Source organism: Protomyctophum parallelum (genome assembly GCF_964188405.1).
Source record: "Protomyctophum parallelum genome assembly, chromosome: 22".
NCBI lineage: Eukaryota > Metazoa > Chordata > Actinopteri > Myctophiformes > Myctophidae > Protomyctophum > Protomyctophum parallelum.
The window spans coordinates 18,816,093-18,835,792 of record NC_139714.1 but is presented as its reverse complement, the minus strand read 5'-3'; the positions used below and the strand labels follow the sequence as shown (position 1 = coordinate 18,835,792).

Genomic DNA, 19,700 nt, shown 5'->3' with positions numbered 1-19,700 from the left:
TGGCTTCCTTCCTCCTTTGCTTAGATTCAACTCTCTCTCTCTGTCTCTCTCTCATTACCGCTGCACATTTCACTTTCTCTCCTCCTCCCTCGTCTGTTTGTTTTATCAGCGCGTGCGCACGGCTGCTCGTATACGAGACGACTCCCTCATGTTTGTCAACTGAATGTGCGCGTGCACGTGCGTGCGTGCGTGTGTATTTGTGTACGTAGTACGTTGTCTACAATGATGGATGGTCCCCTTCTGTTTATCGTGTACCCGGAGCGTTCCTTTGTGTGTGTGCGTGCATTTGCGTGTTGGCGTGCATGCGTACAGTTTGTTTACTATGCGTTCACGTCTGTCCTGGCTATAGCAGATATAACTCTGTCGTGCTTTGATGGAAACCGACGGTGACGCGTCAAAAAGAAAAAGAAACATGTCAGGGTAGTGATTCGCGTTGCCGCTCTGGGGGCCGTTTTCTGATACCTATATATCGCAGCGCAAACACGGGAAACAACCGCACTGCTCTTTTGAGCGAGCTTTGTTCAAGAGAGAAAGTTATCCGTGCAAAGTACGTGGCATTCACGGTGAAAGCGCGTCTAAGCCGTGCGGTGTAATCAGAACATGTGGTTGGATTTGGGCCTGCCAAAACACTACTCAGTCTCTCTCACGTTGCGCAAGTTTCTCTCTGGCGCGTCGCAGGCAGCGCAGTATATGTTTTGCCTGTTCAGACATTGTGCCACAAGCCTGCTGTCTGTCTGGCACTGGGGTTTGGGAGGGAACTGTTTTTTACTCACACTGTGACACTGGCGAAACATATACACACACAGGAACATCCACCAAAATGAAGTATCCATATACGTATCCACAAATGTTTTCGAACCCGAGCCTCCGAGTGAGAGACCAAATATAATCTTTTGTACGGCCAAGAGGCAATCTCTGCTTGGCCCTGCAGGGATATCGCCTGCTAACTGGCTCCAGGAAATCTGACCACATCACCCCGTTCTAGCGTCCCTGCACTGGCTCCCAATCTCCTTCAGAATCAATTTTAAACTCCTTCTCACCATATTCAAAGCCAGGTCCGGTCTCGCTACACCCTACATCTCCGATCTGATTTCCCCCTATGTCCCAACCCGCTCCCTGAGATCCTCAGTCATCCAGAGACTTTCTCAACCCTCAAATTTGAGGAGACCATGCTGGCTTTCAGCTCCCTAGCCCCAAAACTCTGGAACACACTGCCCTTACAATCAGTGTCCTCTTTTAAATCACTTTTAAATGACTGCCAATCTAACATTTTATATATATATTTTCCTGCTTTTGTTTTCTATTGAAATGTCTTTGCTGTATATTTTCTGTTTGTTGTTGTTGTAAAGCACTTTGTAATGCAATTTGAAAGGTGCTATATAAATAAAGTTTTATTATTATTATATATTACAATTTAGGCATTTAGCAAATGCTTTTAATCCAGAGCGATTTACAGTAAGCAAGAACAACACAAGGTAATACATAAAATACATACAAAATAGTCATCAAGAATCATACATAAGCTAAGAAACTAACAGTGGAATATCTATATAATGAAACTATACGTAAGCACTATAGAGTGCTATGTCTACAAAAAATGCTATCTAAATTACATGAATTTAACCTTTGTCGTCGAGGCTAGTGCATACGGTCTAACATGGAGTCTGAAGAGGTGAGTTTTCAGAGTTGGGAGTGAGTCTGCAGTTCTGATTGCAATGGGAAGTTCATTCCATAGTTTTGGAGCCAGAAGGGGGAAGAGTCTGGGACGTGTGGATGTTGCGTTCATGAGCTTCAGGCAGCACTACTTGTCTGTCAACCAGTAGCCTGGCCAAGCCAGCGTGCTTTCTGGTCCATAGAGGGCCGGGCATGCTTGGAGCAAGCGCTGGAGAATATTGGTCCACCGATCAGAGCCCACACCGCCCTGCCCCTCCCCTCCCCTCCCTGGTAGAAAACAGCGGAGAGAACTGACGTCACCATATTGAGTGACATCAGTTCACTCATGACATGCAGGGGGAATTCACCCTTTGTCAGCCTTCTGATTGGTCCCTGACTGACTAACCAGCAGGCTCTTTCCGCCTTGTTCCGCCCCCTGGTTCCGCCGCCTTGTTTATGTTGAATTTGCTAAAACATCATTTTTGGAAAAAAAACTAAAAACAAACATGATATGCCCAGTCACCGTGCTGCACCTGTGATGTTCCTTTTTTTTTACTGACACCATGTTTAAAATAAGAATTGAGTTCACAGAATATCAATACGAAGCAACTGAAAAACACGTTATTTCAATGGTAGTGGATGGAGAAAGGATTATTTTCCAACCACGAAACGGCAACCAATGGGTGCGAAGAGGGGCACAACCACGGGCGGGACCTGACAAAGGGTGAATTGTGTTGTTTCTTTATAAAATATTCAAGCCGTCCTTTAGAGAGGTGATGCTGAACATGGATTACTGAATCTTTTTATTATATATGACGGATGACTAATGCTGAGTCATGAAGGGAACTACACACATACTGTTCCTTGCGCACACACACACACACACACACGCACGCATGGTCTGATCCAGTGTTGATTTCGTTGACTAAAACTATGACGAGACATTTCCGTTGACTACCTTTTTTCACAGGCGAAAACTTTATACTAAACGATGATGACTAAATTGTCCGACAATTTCATCAAACAAGAAGTAGACTACCGTAACACGTTATGGGGGAAGAACTGGTGGAGAAGAGATCATTTTATGTTTGGTTCGCGACATTTATATATATATGGGTTGGGAAAATCATGCAATCAGATTACTTAGGTGTGGTATAATAAACAAAACATATACCACTATGTCACGGCTCTATATCACTACTCTCGGCTAAGCACAACTGAAAACATTAGGCTTGTTGCACCCTGGGCAAGACCTACGCTGAAAAGACTATCAGCGGAAGTTGCGGGATTTTAGCGGAAGTATCGCCCCAAGGAAATTACGTTGATGCTTTACAAATCAGTTTACATTCTCCGCGAATGAAACAAGTGTTGTGATTGGTCGGGAAAATATCGTATCCGGGAGAAATACATTTGACGGATGTTCCGGAGGATACGTCCGCCGATAGCTTCTCTGCCTTACGTTGTGACCAGGCTTTTATTTTCGCAGATAAGTAAGCCTGGAACCGAGGCTAGGCTTGTTGTAGGTCAAGGTGAAAACAACCACTGACTAAGCACTAAGGTGAACTTCCATTTCCGTGGAGGCTTAACTATATGGAGCAGTAAATATATAGAGCATGCTCTCCAAAATAGACTCCCTTTTTGGAGTATTCAGGAATGGATTAGAGGTGAAATAATGCAAATGTGCACTGCAGTATCCTACTATAAATGCATGACGTCTCTGTGTGTGTGTGTGTGTGTGTGTACGGTTGTAATGTACGTAACTCGAGAATCGTTCGCCCCACCGACTTCAAATTCGACACGCGCGTTCCAAACCACCACATGGGAGTGCAGTGCCCGGTATCGGGTCTGTGGGACACACCGTTGTCCAGAAAGACCACAAAAGGCTCTGGTCAGGCTCTGCCAGTGAAGCTAATGAGCCAATGTCCCCTCACCTGTCCAATTTCCAGCCTCTGCCTCAGCCAATTGATGGCCATGATTACCACTCCACTTTTCACAGTCAGTTTGCACTCTTCAAGCACATGCAGGCAAACCAGCGCAGTGGCCTTGTGGTTAGAGTGTCCGCCCTGAAACTGGGAGGTCGGGGTTCGATCCCCGGCCGGGTCATACCACAGACTGTAAAAATGGGACCCAATGCCTCCCTGCTTGACACATCAAAGGGTTGGATTGGGGGTCAAAATACTAATCAAATGATTCCCGAGCGTGGTGCACGCTGCAGCTCACCGCTCCTTCGCTGTGGCTCACCGCTCCAAGAGATGGGTCAAATGCGGATAACAAATTTCACTGCGGTAACGTGTGTGACAAATCGTATGACTTTGACTTTGACTTTGAAACAGACAGATAGAGATCTCCATATACAGTATGGGCACAAAAGGGACCGATCATTAAAACGGGTGCTATGACAAGTTGACAACGGGTATTACTAGGTTCCCAAGTTGCATCGTTCTCAAGTAGGCCAGTGGCCTACGGGCACGTACAGGTCTAGTTCTATGAAAGGCGGAGTGGGGGAAACCACTGGTACCGCTCTAAAACAGATACACAGAAACACCGCATTTCACAATTTGCAATAAACCCCTTACAGTCTACAGTATAGTGACGTCACGAGACACACACATAATGTGGGTCACAAGTTAAACTTAATGTGGGAGGTGAGTGGAGAGATCAGGTCGATGCAATCATTTCTGAGTACTACTCCAGCAGACTTGGTTTAATCCATGCATCGCCCCTGCCACCTATTCATGGCAGTCAGCTGAGTAATTGTGGTACATTTGGTAATTGTGGTATACACCTTACATTGAGGACTATTTGAGGATAACCTTTACACGGTTTCAGTCGTCCTCTCATAGACTGCGTGTGGAAATGGGAAGATGAAACCGCATACCACATGAACAGCGGTTTTGCCAATGTGAGACTGGTATACAAAACGAACAGCACATACTGGTTTGTCCCCTCACTCAAGATATCAGAGTGAAATGAGGACATGAGGGTATTGATTTGAGCTCACTCTTTGTGGGCACTAACAGAGAGACTTTGCAATATGCTACATGCCTGCCTGTCACTTGTGGAGCAATAGAAAGCTCCTGTTGTAAAGGGATTCTGTATTGTGTATTGTATATTTTAATGTATTGTACCTTTTTAAAGTTTTTGATTCATGGGTTTTTTATTATTGTTTGGACCCAATGTTTTATACATTTGTGTCAATAAAGTAACTAACTAACTAACTGGACCCTGTTGTAAACGAGTGTAATGCTTTATCAGGGTGTCGTCCACAGTAACAGCCTTTGTATCGAGTTGTACTTTCATGTGAAATGTACCTATTCTGCAAACTGTTAATAAATACAATCAATCAAGCATTGGCCAGGGGACATCTTTTCTCCATTGTACATGTTCCACACACACACACACACACACACACACACCGGTGAATGGCTCCAATGGTGTGACGTCATTGAATATCCAAAATCTCCTCGTACATGTGCACGCACGCACACAATCTAAAGCATTTTAGGGCTCAGATGGAGATGAAGGACCATGTTAAGAGCTTAATAAAAACTTTATTCCGGCCGCACGAGTAGAAAAGTATTGTTTACTTTGAGAGAAGAGGAGTCCCGAGTCTAGCTATGACTCATCACACAAGCACTTCTGGTTCATGGCTGTCTAAAGCATGGGTTCCCAAAGTGGGGTCCGGGGACCCCTCAGGGGTCCTTCAGGGAGTTCCAGGGGGTCCCCAGCTAAATGATAGTTTGGAACCAAATGAACCATTATGGGTCTGGAACGGGTCGGTTTGGTTCCATTTGTACACTCTAAATTTAAATTAACTTTAATTGTACAATATAAATTGGGGGTCCCAGAGATAGAAAATGCCATTAAACAGGAGTCTGTATAGACTAATGCATGTCAAACCAGGGGTCCTTGAAATTAAACGGGTTGAGAATCACTGCTTAGAGCCGTAAAAATCTTCTCATATGGGGGTCCCTGGCATGTATTTTGTAATGGGGGTCCGTGGGGCTAATGAGTGTCAATTTGGGGGTCCTTGACATGAAAAGGTTTGGGAACCACTGGTCTAAACAAAGCATGGCTGTAAAGAGGGGCATTTCCGTGCACTCTCCTGGCAACTGCTCTGAGTGGAGCCATCCAGTGGCAGCATGTTGTAATAGGTGAAAACATAACACTGTCCACTTGAACTGATGTTTGGGGGATTCCTCAAAAATGTTTGTCTTTTGTCTACAGCTGTGGAACTAAAAATAATAATAGTGGAATCATCAACAAACTCATGGCCCAAACCCGGGCCCGGTTTACGGAGCCGGGGCAAGTTACATTTTGGCAGCATGCAATGCAAAACATTCAATCAGTGCATCATTACCAGCTGTGCGATCAAGGTAAGTAGAGGCATCACTTCTTGTTTGAAAGACGAGACCAGATGTGAAGCCCTTTGCTGTATTTGTTTTGTTGTTGTGCAACCAGCACGCACACACGGACGCACAGTCGCACGCACGCACGCACAGTCACACACACACACACACACACACACACACACACACACACACACACACACACACACACACACACACACACACACACACACACACACACACACACACACACAATGTCCACTCTCACACACGCAATGTCTACTCTCACTGTCACGTGACCGTAACCCAATACGATTCCGATAATTTGAAACTGACGTGATCGCCCCCGGTTTCCGATCACATGATAACGACCAGTAAGACGCCAGAGGTCACATGCACGTATCCGCCATGGGTGACAGAAGACTGCTGGGCGAGCACTGGCGCTTTGGCATGGGAGGTCAGATCAACATATGGAATTAATTCTGTTCTGCATGGCCATATATGGAGTTTACAGGGTTCAATGAGGTCAGATCAACATGGAATGTCTCGGAACAGGTCAGCTCCATATATGGAGATCTAAGTGTGTCTTGAGTGTACAGGGTTTGATGAGGGCTCAGGTAGGGTCGGGCCTCCTTCATTTCCGGGGCTGTTGAGAACTCTCGAGTTACTTTAAATGGACAGGTATCAGTCAAACGGGAGACATGGAAGAGGAAGGATGGATGGGGAAGGATCAACATATGGAATGCCAGAACAGGTCAGCTCCAAATATGGAGATCAAAGGTTTTGAGGTCATCACCCAATACAACTGATGTGACCAACTGACGGGAAATGCACAATTTCACGTTTAACTGCGATCTGCGGTCACAATAATAATAGCTTAGATAGGCCCCTCCCACTAATATTGTCAGCCAATTACAATGTCACGTTTTGATATGGATATGAGAAGTCTTTATAAACGATTGTAAAACATAGATTGGTTACGTAACCAACAACAGCCAATTAGCTGCTACAAACGTTATGCAAAGCTCGGCCAATCACAGCAGTTCGATTACTCTTTGGGCAACCACACTAACTAGAAAAGTCGCAATTCTGAAAAATTGCAAAGTGTGGTTTCGCAGTCTCTTATACATAGGCCCCCACTAGCAAGGGGTGCAACCGCACTAAAAAAATAATAATAATAACGATAATGATAGTCGATTATCTGACTAATATTTACTGTACTGCATATATATATTTTATTCTATAGCTATTCTACAGATAGCACGGTGACAGCATGCATGGCGCAGGCCTTTACTTTGGTATAGAGAGTTTAGACTGTCTAACATACTGTAGGCTAAAGAGCCATCTGTCCCTCCGCGCTGTGTAGAGAGAGACCAGAGATTATACCACTGGAGGGAGAGAGGGAGGGAGAGGGAGAGAGAGAGAGAGAGAGAGAGAGAGAGAGAGAGAGAGAGAGAGAGAGAGAGAGAGAGAGAGAGAGAGGGAGGGGGAGTCTGACGAGAGAGAAACAGAGAGAGAGAGAGAGAGCGTCTGACGAAAGAGAGACAGAGAGAGAGAGAGAGAGAGAGAGTTGCGCCGGGGCTTATCCCCAGTCTATCCACGCTATGCACAGCTAGTTTGGTGTTGGTGGGACTGTTGGTGGTGTGTGTAAAGCGCAGCGGCAGCAGTGTGCGCGCCGCGGCCGTTCGTTTGCTCTGCTCCCAATTGTTGCATTGAGAGAGAGAGAGAGAGAGAGAGAGAGAGAGAGCGAGAGAGAGAGAAGTGAAGTGAGGATCAAGGAAGTTTCGTCCCAAACGGATTCTGTCTTCAACTCATCACCTTCATGTCGACCCTGTTGGATACTACCCTGCCGATGCTATGGTTACCCTCGTTACGGTAGGGTTACGCGTTCATTAATTTGGTTATAATTAATCACAGCCTATCTTAAAGATTTGGACTCTATGGTATGTGATTACATGGTATAGATGCGTTTGATCGGTTCGTCAGAATCGATCAAATTAATCTATAGAGTCTTATCTGAGGCTATATCGTCTATGACTGCATGGGATTTATCTATACGGTGTTTGGAGTCGTCTTATAATAATACGGAGATCAGAGTTACAGCAGATGTTCCTAAAATGTTCTACATAAAACGGAGGAAAAACTAAATATTAGTAAAAAAGTTGTGTTTTTTTATGTTCTATTATTATTATTATATTATTCAAACGACTTTTGTTATGTGGACATATTATTAATTGAAGTTGTTTCATGGACAATATATAAAAATAGCTTTTTGATCGTTGATAAAACGAGACACACTTAGGCTATACTTTACCTCTGAATTATAGTCACTGAGATCTTTTTTTTATTGGGGGGCGACCGCTATTATACATTTAGAAATATGACTTTTACGCATGTCTCTCTCAGAGGATTATGTAGGCTATATGATCAGTTTGTTTATTCTCTAGCTTTTAGTGTTGAGGGTTGGTGTGTGTTCTCGGGTGTAAATGAAGCTATAGCCTGCCCTATAGTCTGTATACATACACCGCACCACTCACTGTATAGTATTATGGAAGAGGAATGTGAAATGCAATGCTTCGTGCGCTGCTGTCGCTGCCCCAAGGCAAAGACAAACCAGTACGGGCAAATTCACTCTCCTCTCTCTCTGTCTCTCTTTCTGTGTGTGTGTGTGTGTGTGTGTGTGTGTGTGTGTGTGTGTGTGTGTGTGTGTGTGTGTGTGTGTGTGTGTGTGTGTGTGTTGCAGCAGCGCAGGTAGACAATACAATAGACATGGGTTGGTCCTATAGCTGCCACCTGGAATCCTGGATTATAAAATCTAACCTTTTCCAAAAGGCACTTGGAACGTTTTTTTTTTATTATTATTCCAGCGAGCGACATCATTATCATTTGGAGGAAATATTTGAACTTTAGAGGTATAAAATAATGGCTAAACCCGGTGTCTAGTCTGTGTAGCCTCCTCTTTGCCTTGTGGATTACCACACACTAATTGTTCTTTAGCGTGCTGTTTAGCGGCAGTGAAAGCCGATATGTCACGGTTAACTCCGGGCACAATGAAGGCGGACTATGCATTGAATTGCTTTTCTCTCCGTCTTTTCTCTGCTCTCCTCCTCTCCTCTGTCTCTATATCCTCCTTGCACCCCTCGACCTGCCGTGCGCTCGTGCGCGCCTGCCTGCCTCCACGCGCATGTGTGCTGCGCGTGCATGCGTTTGTTGTGTCGTTCACTTCTTAATAGAAGAGCGCTCGAGAAGAACACACGCTGGTGTGCGTGTGTGTGTGTGTGTGTGTGAGAGAGAGAGACCGTGTGTATGTGTGTGTGTACACGTGTGCATGTGCGTGTGTGTGTGTGTGTGTGTGTGTGCGTGCGTGCACATGGCATGCTTGGGTCCCCTGCTGTATCTCAAAACTTCTCCAGCTATGGTGACAATGACACATGGCCACCTGGTGCTCAAAACGGGGTCCACGGAAGTTAACCAAATGGACCCTTACAGGTCTGTTATAGGTGCCTATAACTCCCAGCGTTATGTGGGGGTCCTTGAAATTAAAAAGGTTTGAGATAACTGGCCTTTTATAATGCTGGAACCAGAATATAATGTTATCAGAGAAAGGACAATTCCTTCCCTGTCATGTAGCCTGTGTGTGTGTGTGTGTGTGTGTGTGTGTGTGTGTGTGTGTGTGTGTGTGCGCGTGCGTGTGCATGTGTGCATGCATGCGTGCAGACTGCGGGTATGTGTGTGCATGTGTGGAGTGGACTGCAGTTATACTTTGTGACGTTACCCCGGTAACTCTGCACTCCGAGGACTCCATGCTTGTGATAATAAATCACTGATTTAGCTGGTATTTAATACACTCATGTCCACATGGAGCACATTTAAGTATAGCCTATATGGGGTGTAAAGAAGGAATCACAGTCGCTAATAAAAGGATGGTGACATAGCCCAGGTGCCTAAAGGTCTATATCTATAGGCTACACAATACATACTACCTTCCCAATGTGCCCAGTGCCCTAAAACGCGTGGGTGGGACTATGTGTGTTACAAACATGTGTTATGGGATAGGACCAGACTACCACCGGTTGGGTATACTCATGCAGTAGTGTTGGAACAGGCACTGCCCATACAGATCCCAAGGCCTGTTAGTCTGAACATGCATTAAGGTTGGTGAACATGCATTAAGGTTGGCGAACATGCACTGCTGGTTGGTGAACATGCACTAAGGTTGGTGAACATGCATTAAGGTTGGTGAACATGCATTAAGGTTGGTGAACATGCATTAAGGTTGGCGAACATGCAATAAGGTTGGTGAACATGCATTAAGGTTGGTGAACATGCATTAAGGTTGGCGAACATGCATTAAGGTTGGCGAACATGCACTAAGGTTGGCGAACATGCATTACGGTTGGCGAACATGCATTAAGGTTGGTGAACATGCATTAAGGTTGGCGAACATGCATTAAGGTTGGCGAACATGCATTAAGGTTGGCGAACAGGCATTAAGGTTGGTGAACATGCATTAAGGTTGGCGAACATGCATTAAGGTTGGCGAACATGCATTAAGGTTGGCGTACATGCATTACGGTTGGCGAACATGCATTAAGGTTGGCGAACATGCATTAAGGTTGGCGAACATGCATTAAGGTTGGCGAACATGCATTAAGGTTGGCGAACATGCATTAAGGTTGGCGAACATGCATTAAGGTTGGTGAACATGCATTAAGGTTGGCGAACATGCATTAAGGTTGGTGAACATGCATTAAGGTTGGTGAACATGCATTGAGATTGGCGAACATGCACTGCTGGTTGGTGAACATGCACTGCTGGTTGGCGAACATGCACTGCTGGTTGGTGAACATGCACTGCTGGTTGGTGAACATGCATTAAGGTTGGTGAACATGCACTGCTGGTTGGTGAACATGCACTGCTGGTTGGTGAACATGCATTAAGGTTGGCGAACATGCACTGCTGGTTGGCGAACATGCATTAAGGTTGGCAAACATGCACTGCTGGTTGGTGAACATGCACTGCTGGTTGGCGAACATGCATTAAGGTTGGCGAACATGCATTAAGGTTGGCGAACATGCATTGCTGGTTGGTGAACATGCATTAAGGTTGGTGAACATGCAATGCTGGTTGGTGAACATGCATTAAGGTTGGCGGACATGCACTGCTGGTTGGTGAACATGCACTGCTGGTTTGTTGAACATGCGCTGCTCCCGTGCTTGCCGTTATGTTTAGGTTAGTAATATTTCGGAAACAATGACCGTTGGAACTTGGACAACTTGTTGACATTGGTGACCGGACCGAGAGAGATAATTGAAAAAGTGTGTGAGAGAGTGTGAGTGCGAGTGCGTATGTGTATGTGTATGTGTATATGTGTGTGTGTGTGTGTGTGTGTGTGTCTCGTGATGTGCTGGGCAGGCCCAAGTAGGCAGGAGGAGGTATAGGACAAGGGATTTTGACGCAGGGAAGGGGACATGAGTTCATGCTGCTGAGTAGTAGGCTGAGTATAGTAGCCCGGAAGTTGAAACCCATTTAGACCTGAGACTATTCATGTTTCTGTATCAGTGGTAGTCACACTTTTTCACGTCAAGGTCCAAGGACCCCCAGAAATATATGTATTTGGCTGCGGACCCCCATATGAAAATATGTTGTTCCAGGGACCCCCCAGAAGCAAAGATTTGAGTTAAAAAAATGTTCGCTCTGAATTAATATATATTCAAAGATTTGTGCCACATTTTCAGGGTTTTTCAAAAATAGCAGATCTACAAGCTCATAGCTATGAGCTTGTAGATGTGCCCCCCCCCCCCCTCTCCCCCTCATTCCTGTCAGGTGATATAGTGGCCTGCTCACTCCATCATGCATTGAAGGAAGAAGCATGAGATCAGTTCGGAGCTCTCCCCAGGTTGGCAGAGGAGGAAAAAAAGGGTTACAATAAAAACGTGGGATCTAACCAAATGGACCCATCATAATCCATTCCATCCATTTGTTGTTTACATTTTGCACACTGTATGCGTTACGAAGGGATTCATTAACACATCGACATAATGTTAGTTTATCTCTTTACCGATGCAGAAGAAAGCTCCATGTTTGTTAGGTTTAAATCTGTAGAGTTCGGGGCCACCTGGCCGCATGCGTGCACACACACACGCACATGCCACACACACACACACACACATACACACACACACACACACACACACACACACACACACACACTGACTACACACACATAGCTGAAATAACAGCCAGGATTTAGCATGTTGTGTTGGGCAACTCAAGGTCAGCGTGGTAACCGTTCTGTTCCGTTCTGTTCTTGTTTGGTTTATATAGTTTTGATTGACAACGTAGGAAGGAAGGAAGAAGATAAGGCAAACAGAGATCATGTGAATAAGCACAGGAATAGATTTGGGTTTAGAAGAAGAATGCAACAGATGGGGTTGTGGCCAGCAGAGCTCTCTCCCCTCATGGTTAAGTGGATGGTTAAGGTTGTGAAAACGTGTGTCACAAAGTGTTGGACTCGGTCCCTGTGTGTGTGTGTGTGTGTGTGTGTGTGTTGTTGCTTAGCCACTTCTTTCCAAATCTGTGACCAGATTTGACTGAGAGCCTGCCATTGCGCAAATTCCAGCTTTTTACAGAGGAGAATAACTTTTTTTTCACATACTAGAGCATGTCTGAAATAAATTTCATAGCTGAAATCAACATGATATAATGCTGTAGCTATAGGTGTAATGTTAGAGACCACAGAAGTGAACATTTTCAAGCCTGTTTTCTCAACTCGCTGTTTTTCTGCAAGACATCACTCCATATCTCCAAAACCGGTGGGTCAAACTGAACAACCAATATGTCAATTTGAAGCTATGATTCCCTGCTTTCATATGACATGAAAAAACAAAAATTCAAAAAAAATCCAATGGCAGTCTCTCAGTCAAATTTGGTCACATTTTATGTATTGGCTCCCTGCTCTTTTTTGCTTGCACACACACACACACACACACACACACACACACACACACACACACACACACACACACACACACACACACACACACACACACACACACACACACACACACACACACACACACACACACACACACACACACACACACACACACACACACAGTTCTTTCCCATGACTGGAATAACCTTACTCTATCTGCGTATCTGTATCGCGCTACTCTTTTACACATTTTCTTTGTCCTTTATTTGGCTAAAAGGAAACTATAGACACAAAATACTACGCATACAGGAAAACGTTACACTATACCAGTGGTGGGTAGCGAGTACATTTACTTATAAGTAGGCTAGGATGTTGAGGTATTTGTGGTTTATTTTCCAATACTTTTACTTCTAAACTCCACTACGTCTCATCCAAATCGTGTACTTTTACTCCACTACATTTATTTGAAAACTTTACTAGTTACTTTGTAGATTTTGATTACTATTACAAAACATACAGTAAACACTTCAGCCCTATAAACACTTTGATAAAAAGTTAATGTCGTTAATGTAATCAACTAGACACCTCTGGTCATAACAGCTTTGCCGCGTTAGACCGCTGGCCAACGTCCAGAAGGCTTATAATTAACAGCGAATCCAATGGCGTTCTGGAAACCTAATCATCGCAGACGTTCCACCACGATTACTGTGCAAACATATTCATCTAGTTGAGTGTACTTTAATTTGACAATATGTCTTTTCAATTTGGCAAATGCAAGTAGATTTTTCATCCTCCGCTGACATCAAGCGGCTACAGTAGTGTATCAGTGTGGAAAAAAAGGTTGGCCCGCATCCTCAGAAAAAGTTGTACTGTACGTACTGGAGGCCTAGTGCACTGTGGCAGTACTAGCATGTTAAGAAGAATATTGAATTCTAATTTCATATTTAATTTGACAAACAGTATTCAGAATACGGTTCAGTGTTCTGAATACCGTTTGTCAAATCTGGAAATGGTTAATTAAAACATAGAAATACGGTTAGTTTTCTGAAGAGCATTTAGAAATGGTTCATTAAAACTCAGAAATGGGTATTTAAAACTAAAATATTCCCCGGTTCCAGATTTTTGTTAACATGCTAAAGTAGGCCTTTTTTATAGATGGAATGGATGAGAGAGAGAGAGAGAGAGAGAGAGAGAGAGAGAGAGAGATATGAGATGGAGATATGATTCATTAACATACTAAAACTAAGTGCCGCATCATTGTTCTGCTATATTACTATTTGTTATTCAATTGAATGTTTATAGAGGTGGGTCACTATAACGCTTGGGCCAATCATCGCCATGCCAAGGTGCCAACAAAGCTTCATCGAATTAATTGAACTATAGCCTAATGAATAGATAGAGGTAACATCGATTTGTAATGTACATGAAATAACACCTATACTGTACTGTACATGGCCTATGTATATAGTGGGTCTTATTTGTCACGGTTAGAAATAGGTATAGGCTACATGAAATAACAACAAAGTACAAAGTTGGACCCCAAAGGAAATGGCCAAAGTGATTTATAGCAAACTTTGTGGAAGATGGTCACATGATATTTTATGATATGATACATACGTAGATATAATAATAATAAAACAATCTAATTAAGATAGGTAGATGGAGAGATGGATATAGACAGACAGACAGACAGACAGTACAAAACTTTAGCGTACACTCACGCCAGCACAGTAAGTATGTAGTGAAGTGAAGTATGTAGTATGTACTATGTAGGTCATTTAAAATGTGACGGCTGAAATCAATCTGGCTGAAATCAATACGACCAAACAAACGTATATGGAAACCATATATGGAAAGACACACGTGCGCACGCATAGGCCTGCGCAACTTGCAAGCTGTCAGGCCTATATAAAAATTATTAAAGTCTATTGATTTAATATAACAAGATATATTAGTGAACGAATGAAGATGACCACGCATGATGCACATTTATGACAGTCTATATTATATATAGACAATAGCCTCGCTGCAGTGTGGGCTGGCTGGTTAATACCTATACAGTATCTGAGATCTCCAGTCCTGCAAAATACACGGACAAAGAAGCAACTTCTTCATTTTTTGCTATAGTGACGTTTCGTGTTGCTAAGACGTTCCAAGAGCGGCCGGCCTTTAACCCATTCTGCCATTCTGACCTGAGATCAGATTCATACGAGGTTTCCACTGGACACACACTGGTCTGATTAACCCATTCTGACCTGAGATCAGATTCTAAAAATGTCAGTCGTTCTTCGATTTTTCAAAAATAGCAGACCTACAAGCTCGTAGCGCGCCACTCGGTGGCGCGCTATGAGCTTGTAGATCTGCTATTTTTCAATAGCTAAAGCATAACATGATGCTAACACCAAAATGGGTTGCCGTTCAGAATGGGTTAAAAATGCTCTCGTCAACAGGAGTGTGTCGACGTCTACAACGTCACTTAAAGGTATATTCAGTGATTTCACTTAATTCAAATATCACTTATTTTTTTGTTTGTTGTGATAATCCTCCCTACTATAGAGTGTGCTGGCCATATAAGGAGTTCCTCCCTGTCCCCAGTTAACCCCTGGGGGTCAAAAAACCTTAGGTTTCGTTTCTGACTCTCTATCCTGATTGGACGAAAGGCTGGGTCCCACAGCCAAAAACGAAACCTAAGGTTTTTTGAGTGAAATCACTGAATATACCTTTAAGTCTGACAAAGAAAGAGGTGTTTTCAATGAGCCTGGAGGAAGCGCTATAGGATGGGAGAGAGAAAGTGCTCTGTCACTGGATGCAAACATATATGATATGATATTATATGATAATAGTACTTTATTGTCAGTTCACACTGAAATTTGTCTTGCGACCCAGCAGCCAAGTATGCAGAACACACATACACACATTTGACATAACACAAAGAACAAGACAATTTACATACATAAATACATGAAGACAAGAGCAATATCCACCGCCTAGATTACCCCATGGCTACTACAACTCCTGATTAAGCCTCAAAGTCGACTGGTGGACATATATATATATATATATATATATATACTGTGGATACTGTGGATATATATACACAGTATATAGCATCGTTGCTCACATGACAATATCAAAGACAAATTGCACCGTAAATTCTGACCTTTTACAGTCAGCAGCATGAGATCTAAGATGACACTATACTCCATGGATTAAAGCAAAGTAAAGTCTCACAAATGAGAATGTTGGTATACTGTGTAACTATGGCCACATCCTAATGTGCAATTTGTGAATCAGTGTGAAAGGAGCCCCCACGCCTAAGCAATTACACAATTATGTAAAATGATTCCAGTAACAGTTAACTGCTGTTCTACATACTGTACAGCCAACCAGGTGAATAAATCACAGAACGAGGCGTTCGTCCGGGATTATAATAGTCTCGGCATGGCATGGAAGACACGTTGCTATAGTTTTACCACTTCTTACAGAAGTGCTCTAATCAAATCAAATCATCTACAAGCTCTCTGCAGGATCTTAATGAGTCATTGAGAGCCTGCAGATTATGTATTTTTTTGCCATGCAAACGTGCTTCCATAGAAGACATGCATGGCTTCTATAGTTCAAACTAATCACACTTATGCTTCTGGGTTTGGCTAAAGATTCACACACATAGATAGTGTTCCATGTAACTGTGAGTGTTAACCCATTTTGGGTGGGAACCCCTTGTGGTGTTAGCATTATGTTATGCTTTAGCTATTGAAAAATAGCAGATCTACAAGCTCATAGCGCGCCACCGAGTGTCGCGCTACGAGCTTGTAGGTCTGCTATTTTTGAAAAATCGAAGAGCGACTGACATAGAAGACATTTTTTTAATCTGATCTCAGGTCAGAATGGAAAACTGTCAGGATGTACAGTAGAAGACATTTTTAGAATCTGATCTCAGGTCAGAATGGAAAACTGTCAGGATGTAGAAGACATTTTTAGAATCTGATCTCAGGTCAGAATGGGTTAAGAGAGGGCAGCCCTGCGTCGATGGAGGTGCACGGTTTACAACATGTTAGCAGAGTGTTTACAAAGAGAACATTCTTATGGTTCGTTAGATACAAACCATACCGTACGTATTTACATTATAAGAACGCTCGGTTTTCTGTAGCCCATGGGGCTATCTCTACACAGAACAGCCAGGCATGCACGCACACGCACGTGCACACATGTGAAGAACCTTATAGGCAGATAGATGTCCACGGTTCAGTTACAATTATATGGAACGGCAGTTACATAAGAACATGACGACGACCAACAGCGTACCACAGCGTATTGTAACACGTTGAAAACATGTGACCTTGTGTTGTCCTAAAGATTGAATCACAAGGTCTAGCCGCTTATATCTTAAAACCAAAATATGCACAGTCTCAGCTCGTTATGGGTTGTAGACTCAACCAGCGGGCCCTCAGGTGACACTTATATGTGAATTCCTCAATAGCTGTGGCTTTCAAAATCTTTCAAAACCACACGTCAACTCAGAGCTGTAACTTGCAGAACTATTACGGTTACAGACTCATAGCTATCTGTAAAGTGTACATATATTGTGATCAGAATATAAGTATGGAATGTAGGGAAAATATACAACACGCACACACACACACACACGCAGGCACGCTTGCACACACACACACACATGCATACATGCACTCAAAAGCCACACACATTATACAGACAGATATAGAGGGTATGCGCATGCTTAAAGTGAATGGCACATCGAGTGGCAAATTGAGTGGCAAAGCAACATGCAAAGTGAGTTTAACATTGTTTAACATTGTTTAATGCAATCAGATATGACTTTTCTCTGTGGATGTATGGGCTGTCAAGGCCAGAAAGTAGTTTTTTGCTACTCAGTAGGCATTCCTGCATAACTTCCTGGTTTGATGATGATGTCACACGCATACCCTCTATTGATCAGATTCATGAACGATGCTGAGTGTCAAGCAGGGGTCCCATTTTTAGAGTCTTTGGTATGACCCGGCCGGGGATCGAACCCCCGACCTCCCAGTCTCAGGGCGGACACTCTAACCACAAGGCCACTGAGCTGGTCTCCTCCTGTCTAAGTAGCCTATCTGTCTGTCTGGGGACATTACATAGAAGGGCACTCAGTGCTTCACTGATAACACAACTGTATCTGGCGTGCCATCATAACAGCACTGATCGACTGATATACAGTAGACCGGGTCCGTTTCCCGTATTTAAAAACAAAAATGTAATAGAATAATAAAGTAAAATAAAACAGAGGTGGATTTAAATGGCATGATGGACATGGTCTGCATTATGGTCAGCAGGCGGCTAGACTCCTGCAGAGCAACGCTGTAAGATAAATGAGCCTGAAGGGGGCAGTGTGTGAAATGTGTGAAGACGCACGCATGTGGAGAGGTCAGAGCCTTAGATATAGACAGAGTTACGCAAACTGCGTTCACTCCATGGGGCTTCAGTCCAATGGCGGCTCTCCTACATAGACATACGCATTGAGCGACGTGGGGACAACCAACTGGGACAATAAGTCCTGGACCGGAAGTATAGGCAGAAATGCATTGGACTCAGGTGGCAACAGCCCAGCTTTAATGATCTTAAATCGCTTTTATTTTAGATTGTTTTGTAGTTGCGAACGCAGTGAGCCACTTACTATGACAGCAAGGGCTGAATGTCTGTGTATGTGTGTGTCTGTCCCGTTGTTACACCACCCGCCCGCCACCAGAGGGCGCAGCTGTAGCACACACACACACACACACACACACAGGGCGCAGCTGTAGCACACACACACACACACACACACACACACGCACACGCACACGCACACGCACACGCGCACACACACACACACACACACACACACGCACACGCACACACAACCACACACACACAAGCTGCGTTCGCTTCACGCGTTTGCGCGTCTTACTTGTAATAGTACAACATAAACATTAAAGAGACTTTAGTTGTTACTGTACAATACTTTAAAACAGTTGTCATGTTGCACAACACATTGTAAAATAGCTCTTGTTTGCGCCGCCCTCGTTGAAAACAATGTATTTCCAACTCCTGCTTGTCTCAGTTCAGGCTGCATGAACAGCGCTCGAGCGCTCGGTTTCTGCCCCCTCAATATCGTAACTCTTCTGTTAGATGGCTCTGGGAGAGGTTAACGGTACCCATTTTTGGGCGGGAACCCCTTTTTGGTGTTAGCGTTATGTTATGCTTTAGCTATTGAAAAATAGCAGATCTACAAGCTCATAGCTTGTAGGTCTGCTATTTCTGGAAAAATCGAAGAAGGACTGACATAGAAACATAGCTTTTTCAGAAAACTGTCAGGATGTAGAAGACATTTTTTAGAATCTGATCTCAGGTCAGAATGGGTTAAGGAGCCAGGAGCCACTGCATGACCGATCTGTGACATTGAATCTGATCTCAGGTCAGAATGGGTTAAGGAGCCTGCAGTGAGCCAGTGCATGACCGATCTGTGACATTGAACGCCGTGCATTTTAAGCCCACTTAAGTGGTTGTCAGTCTGACGACCCACATATTAACTCATTAACCACATATTCCATATAGGGTTAATTCATGGGAGTGTCCACCTCCGTGGTTACACCCCCTCCTCCCTCATTGAAGACAGGCCTATAGGTTACCTCAGTATGGAGCCATGTGTCAAACCTTGTGGCCCACTTTGATATTTGAGAAAACAGATGTGTTCGCTTTGGCCTGGAGGCTGTAAGACTATACAT

The 19,700-nt window shown here is 43.8% G+C and overlaps 1 protein-coding gene across 1 annotated transcript in view; it reads left to right on the top strand.

Moving 5' to 3' along the window:
* Positions 1–7,785: 7,785 nt before the first annotated feature.
* Positions 7,786–19,700, top strand: part of ntf3 (neurotrophin 3) — a gene marked incomplete at its 3' end in the record, with an annotated part of 68,127 nt that continues 56,212 nt past the window's right edge. Inside the window, exon 1 of the mRNA XM_083794492.1 lies at positions 7,786–7,877. Within this exon, the coding sequence (XP_083650618.1) occupies positions 7,860–7,877 (18 nt within the window). The 5' untranslated portion in view covers positions 7,786–7,859. The remainder of the gene's footprint in view (positions 7,878–19,700) is intronic.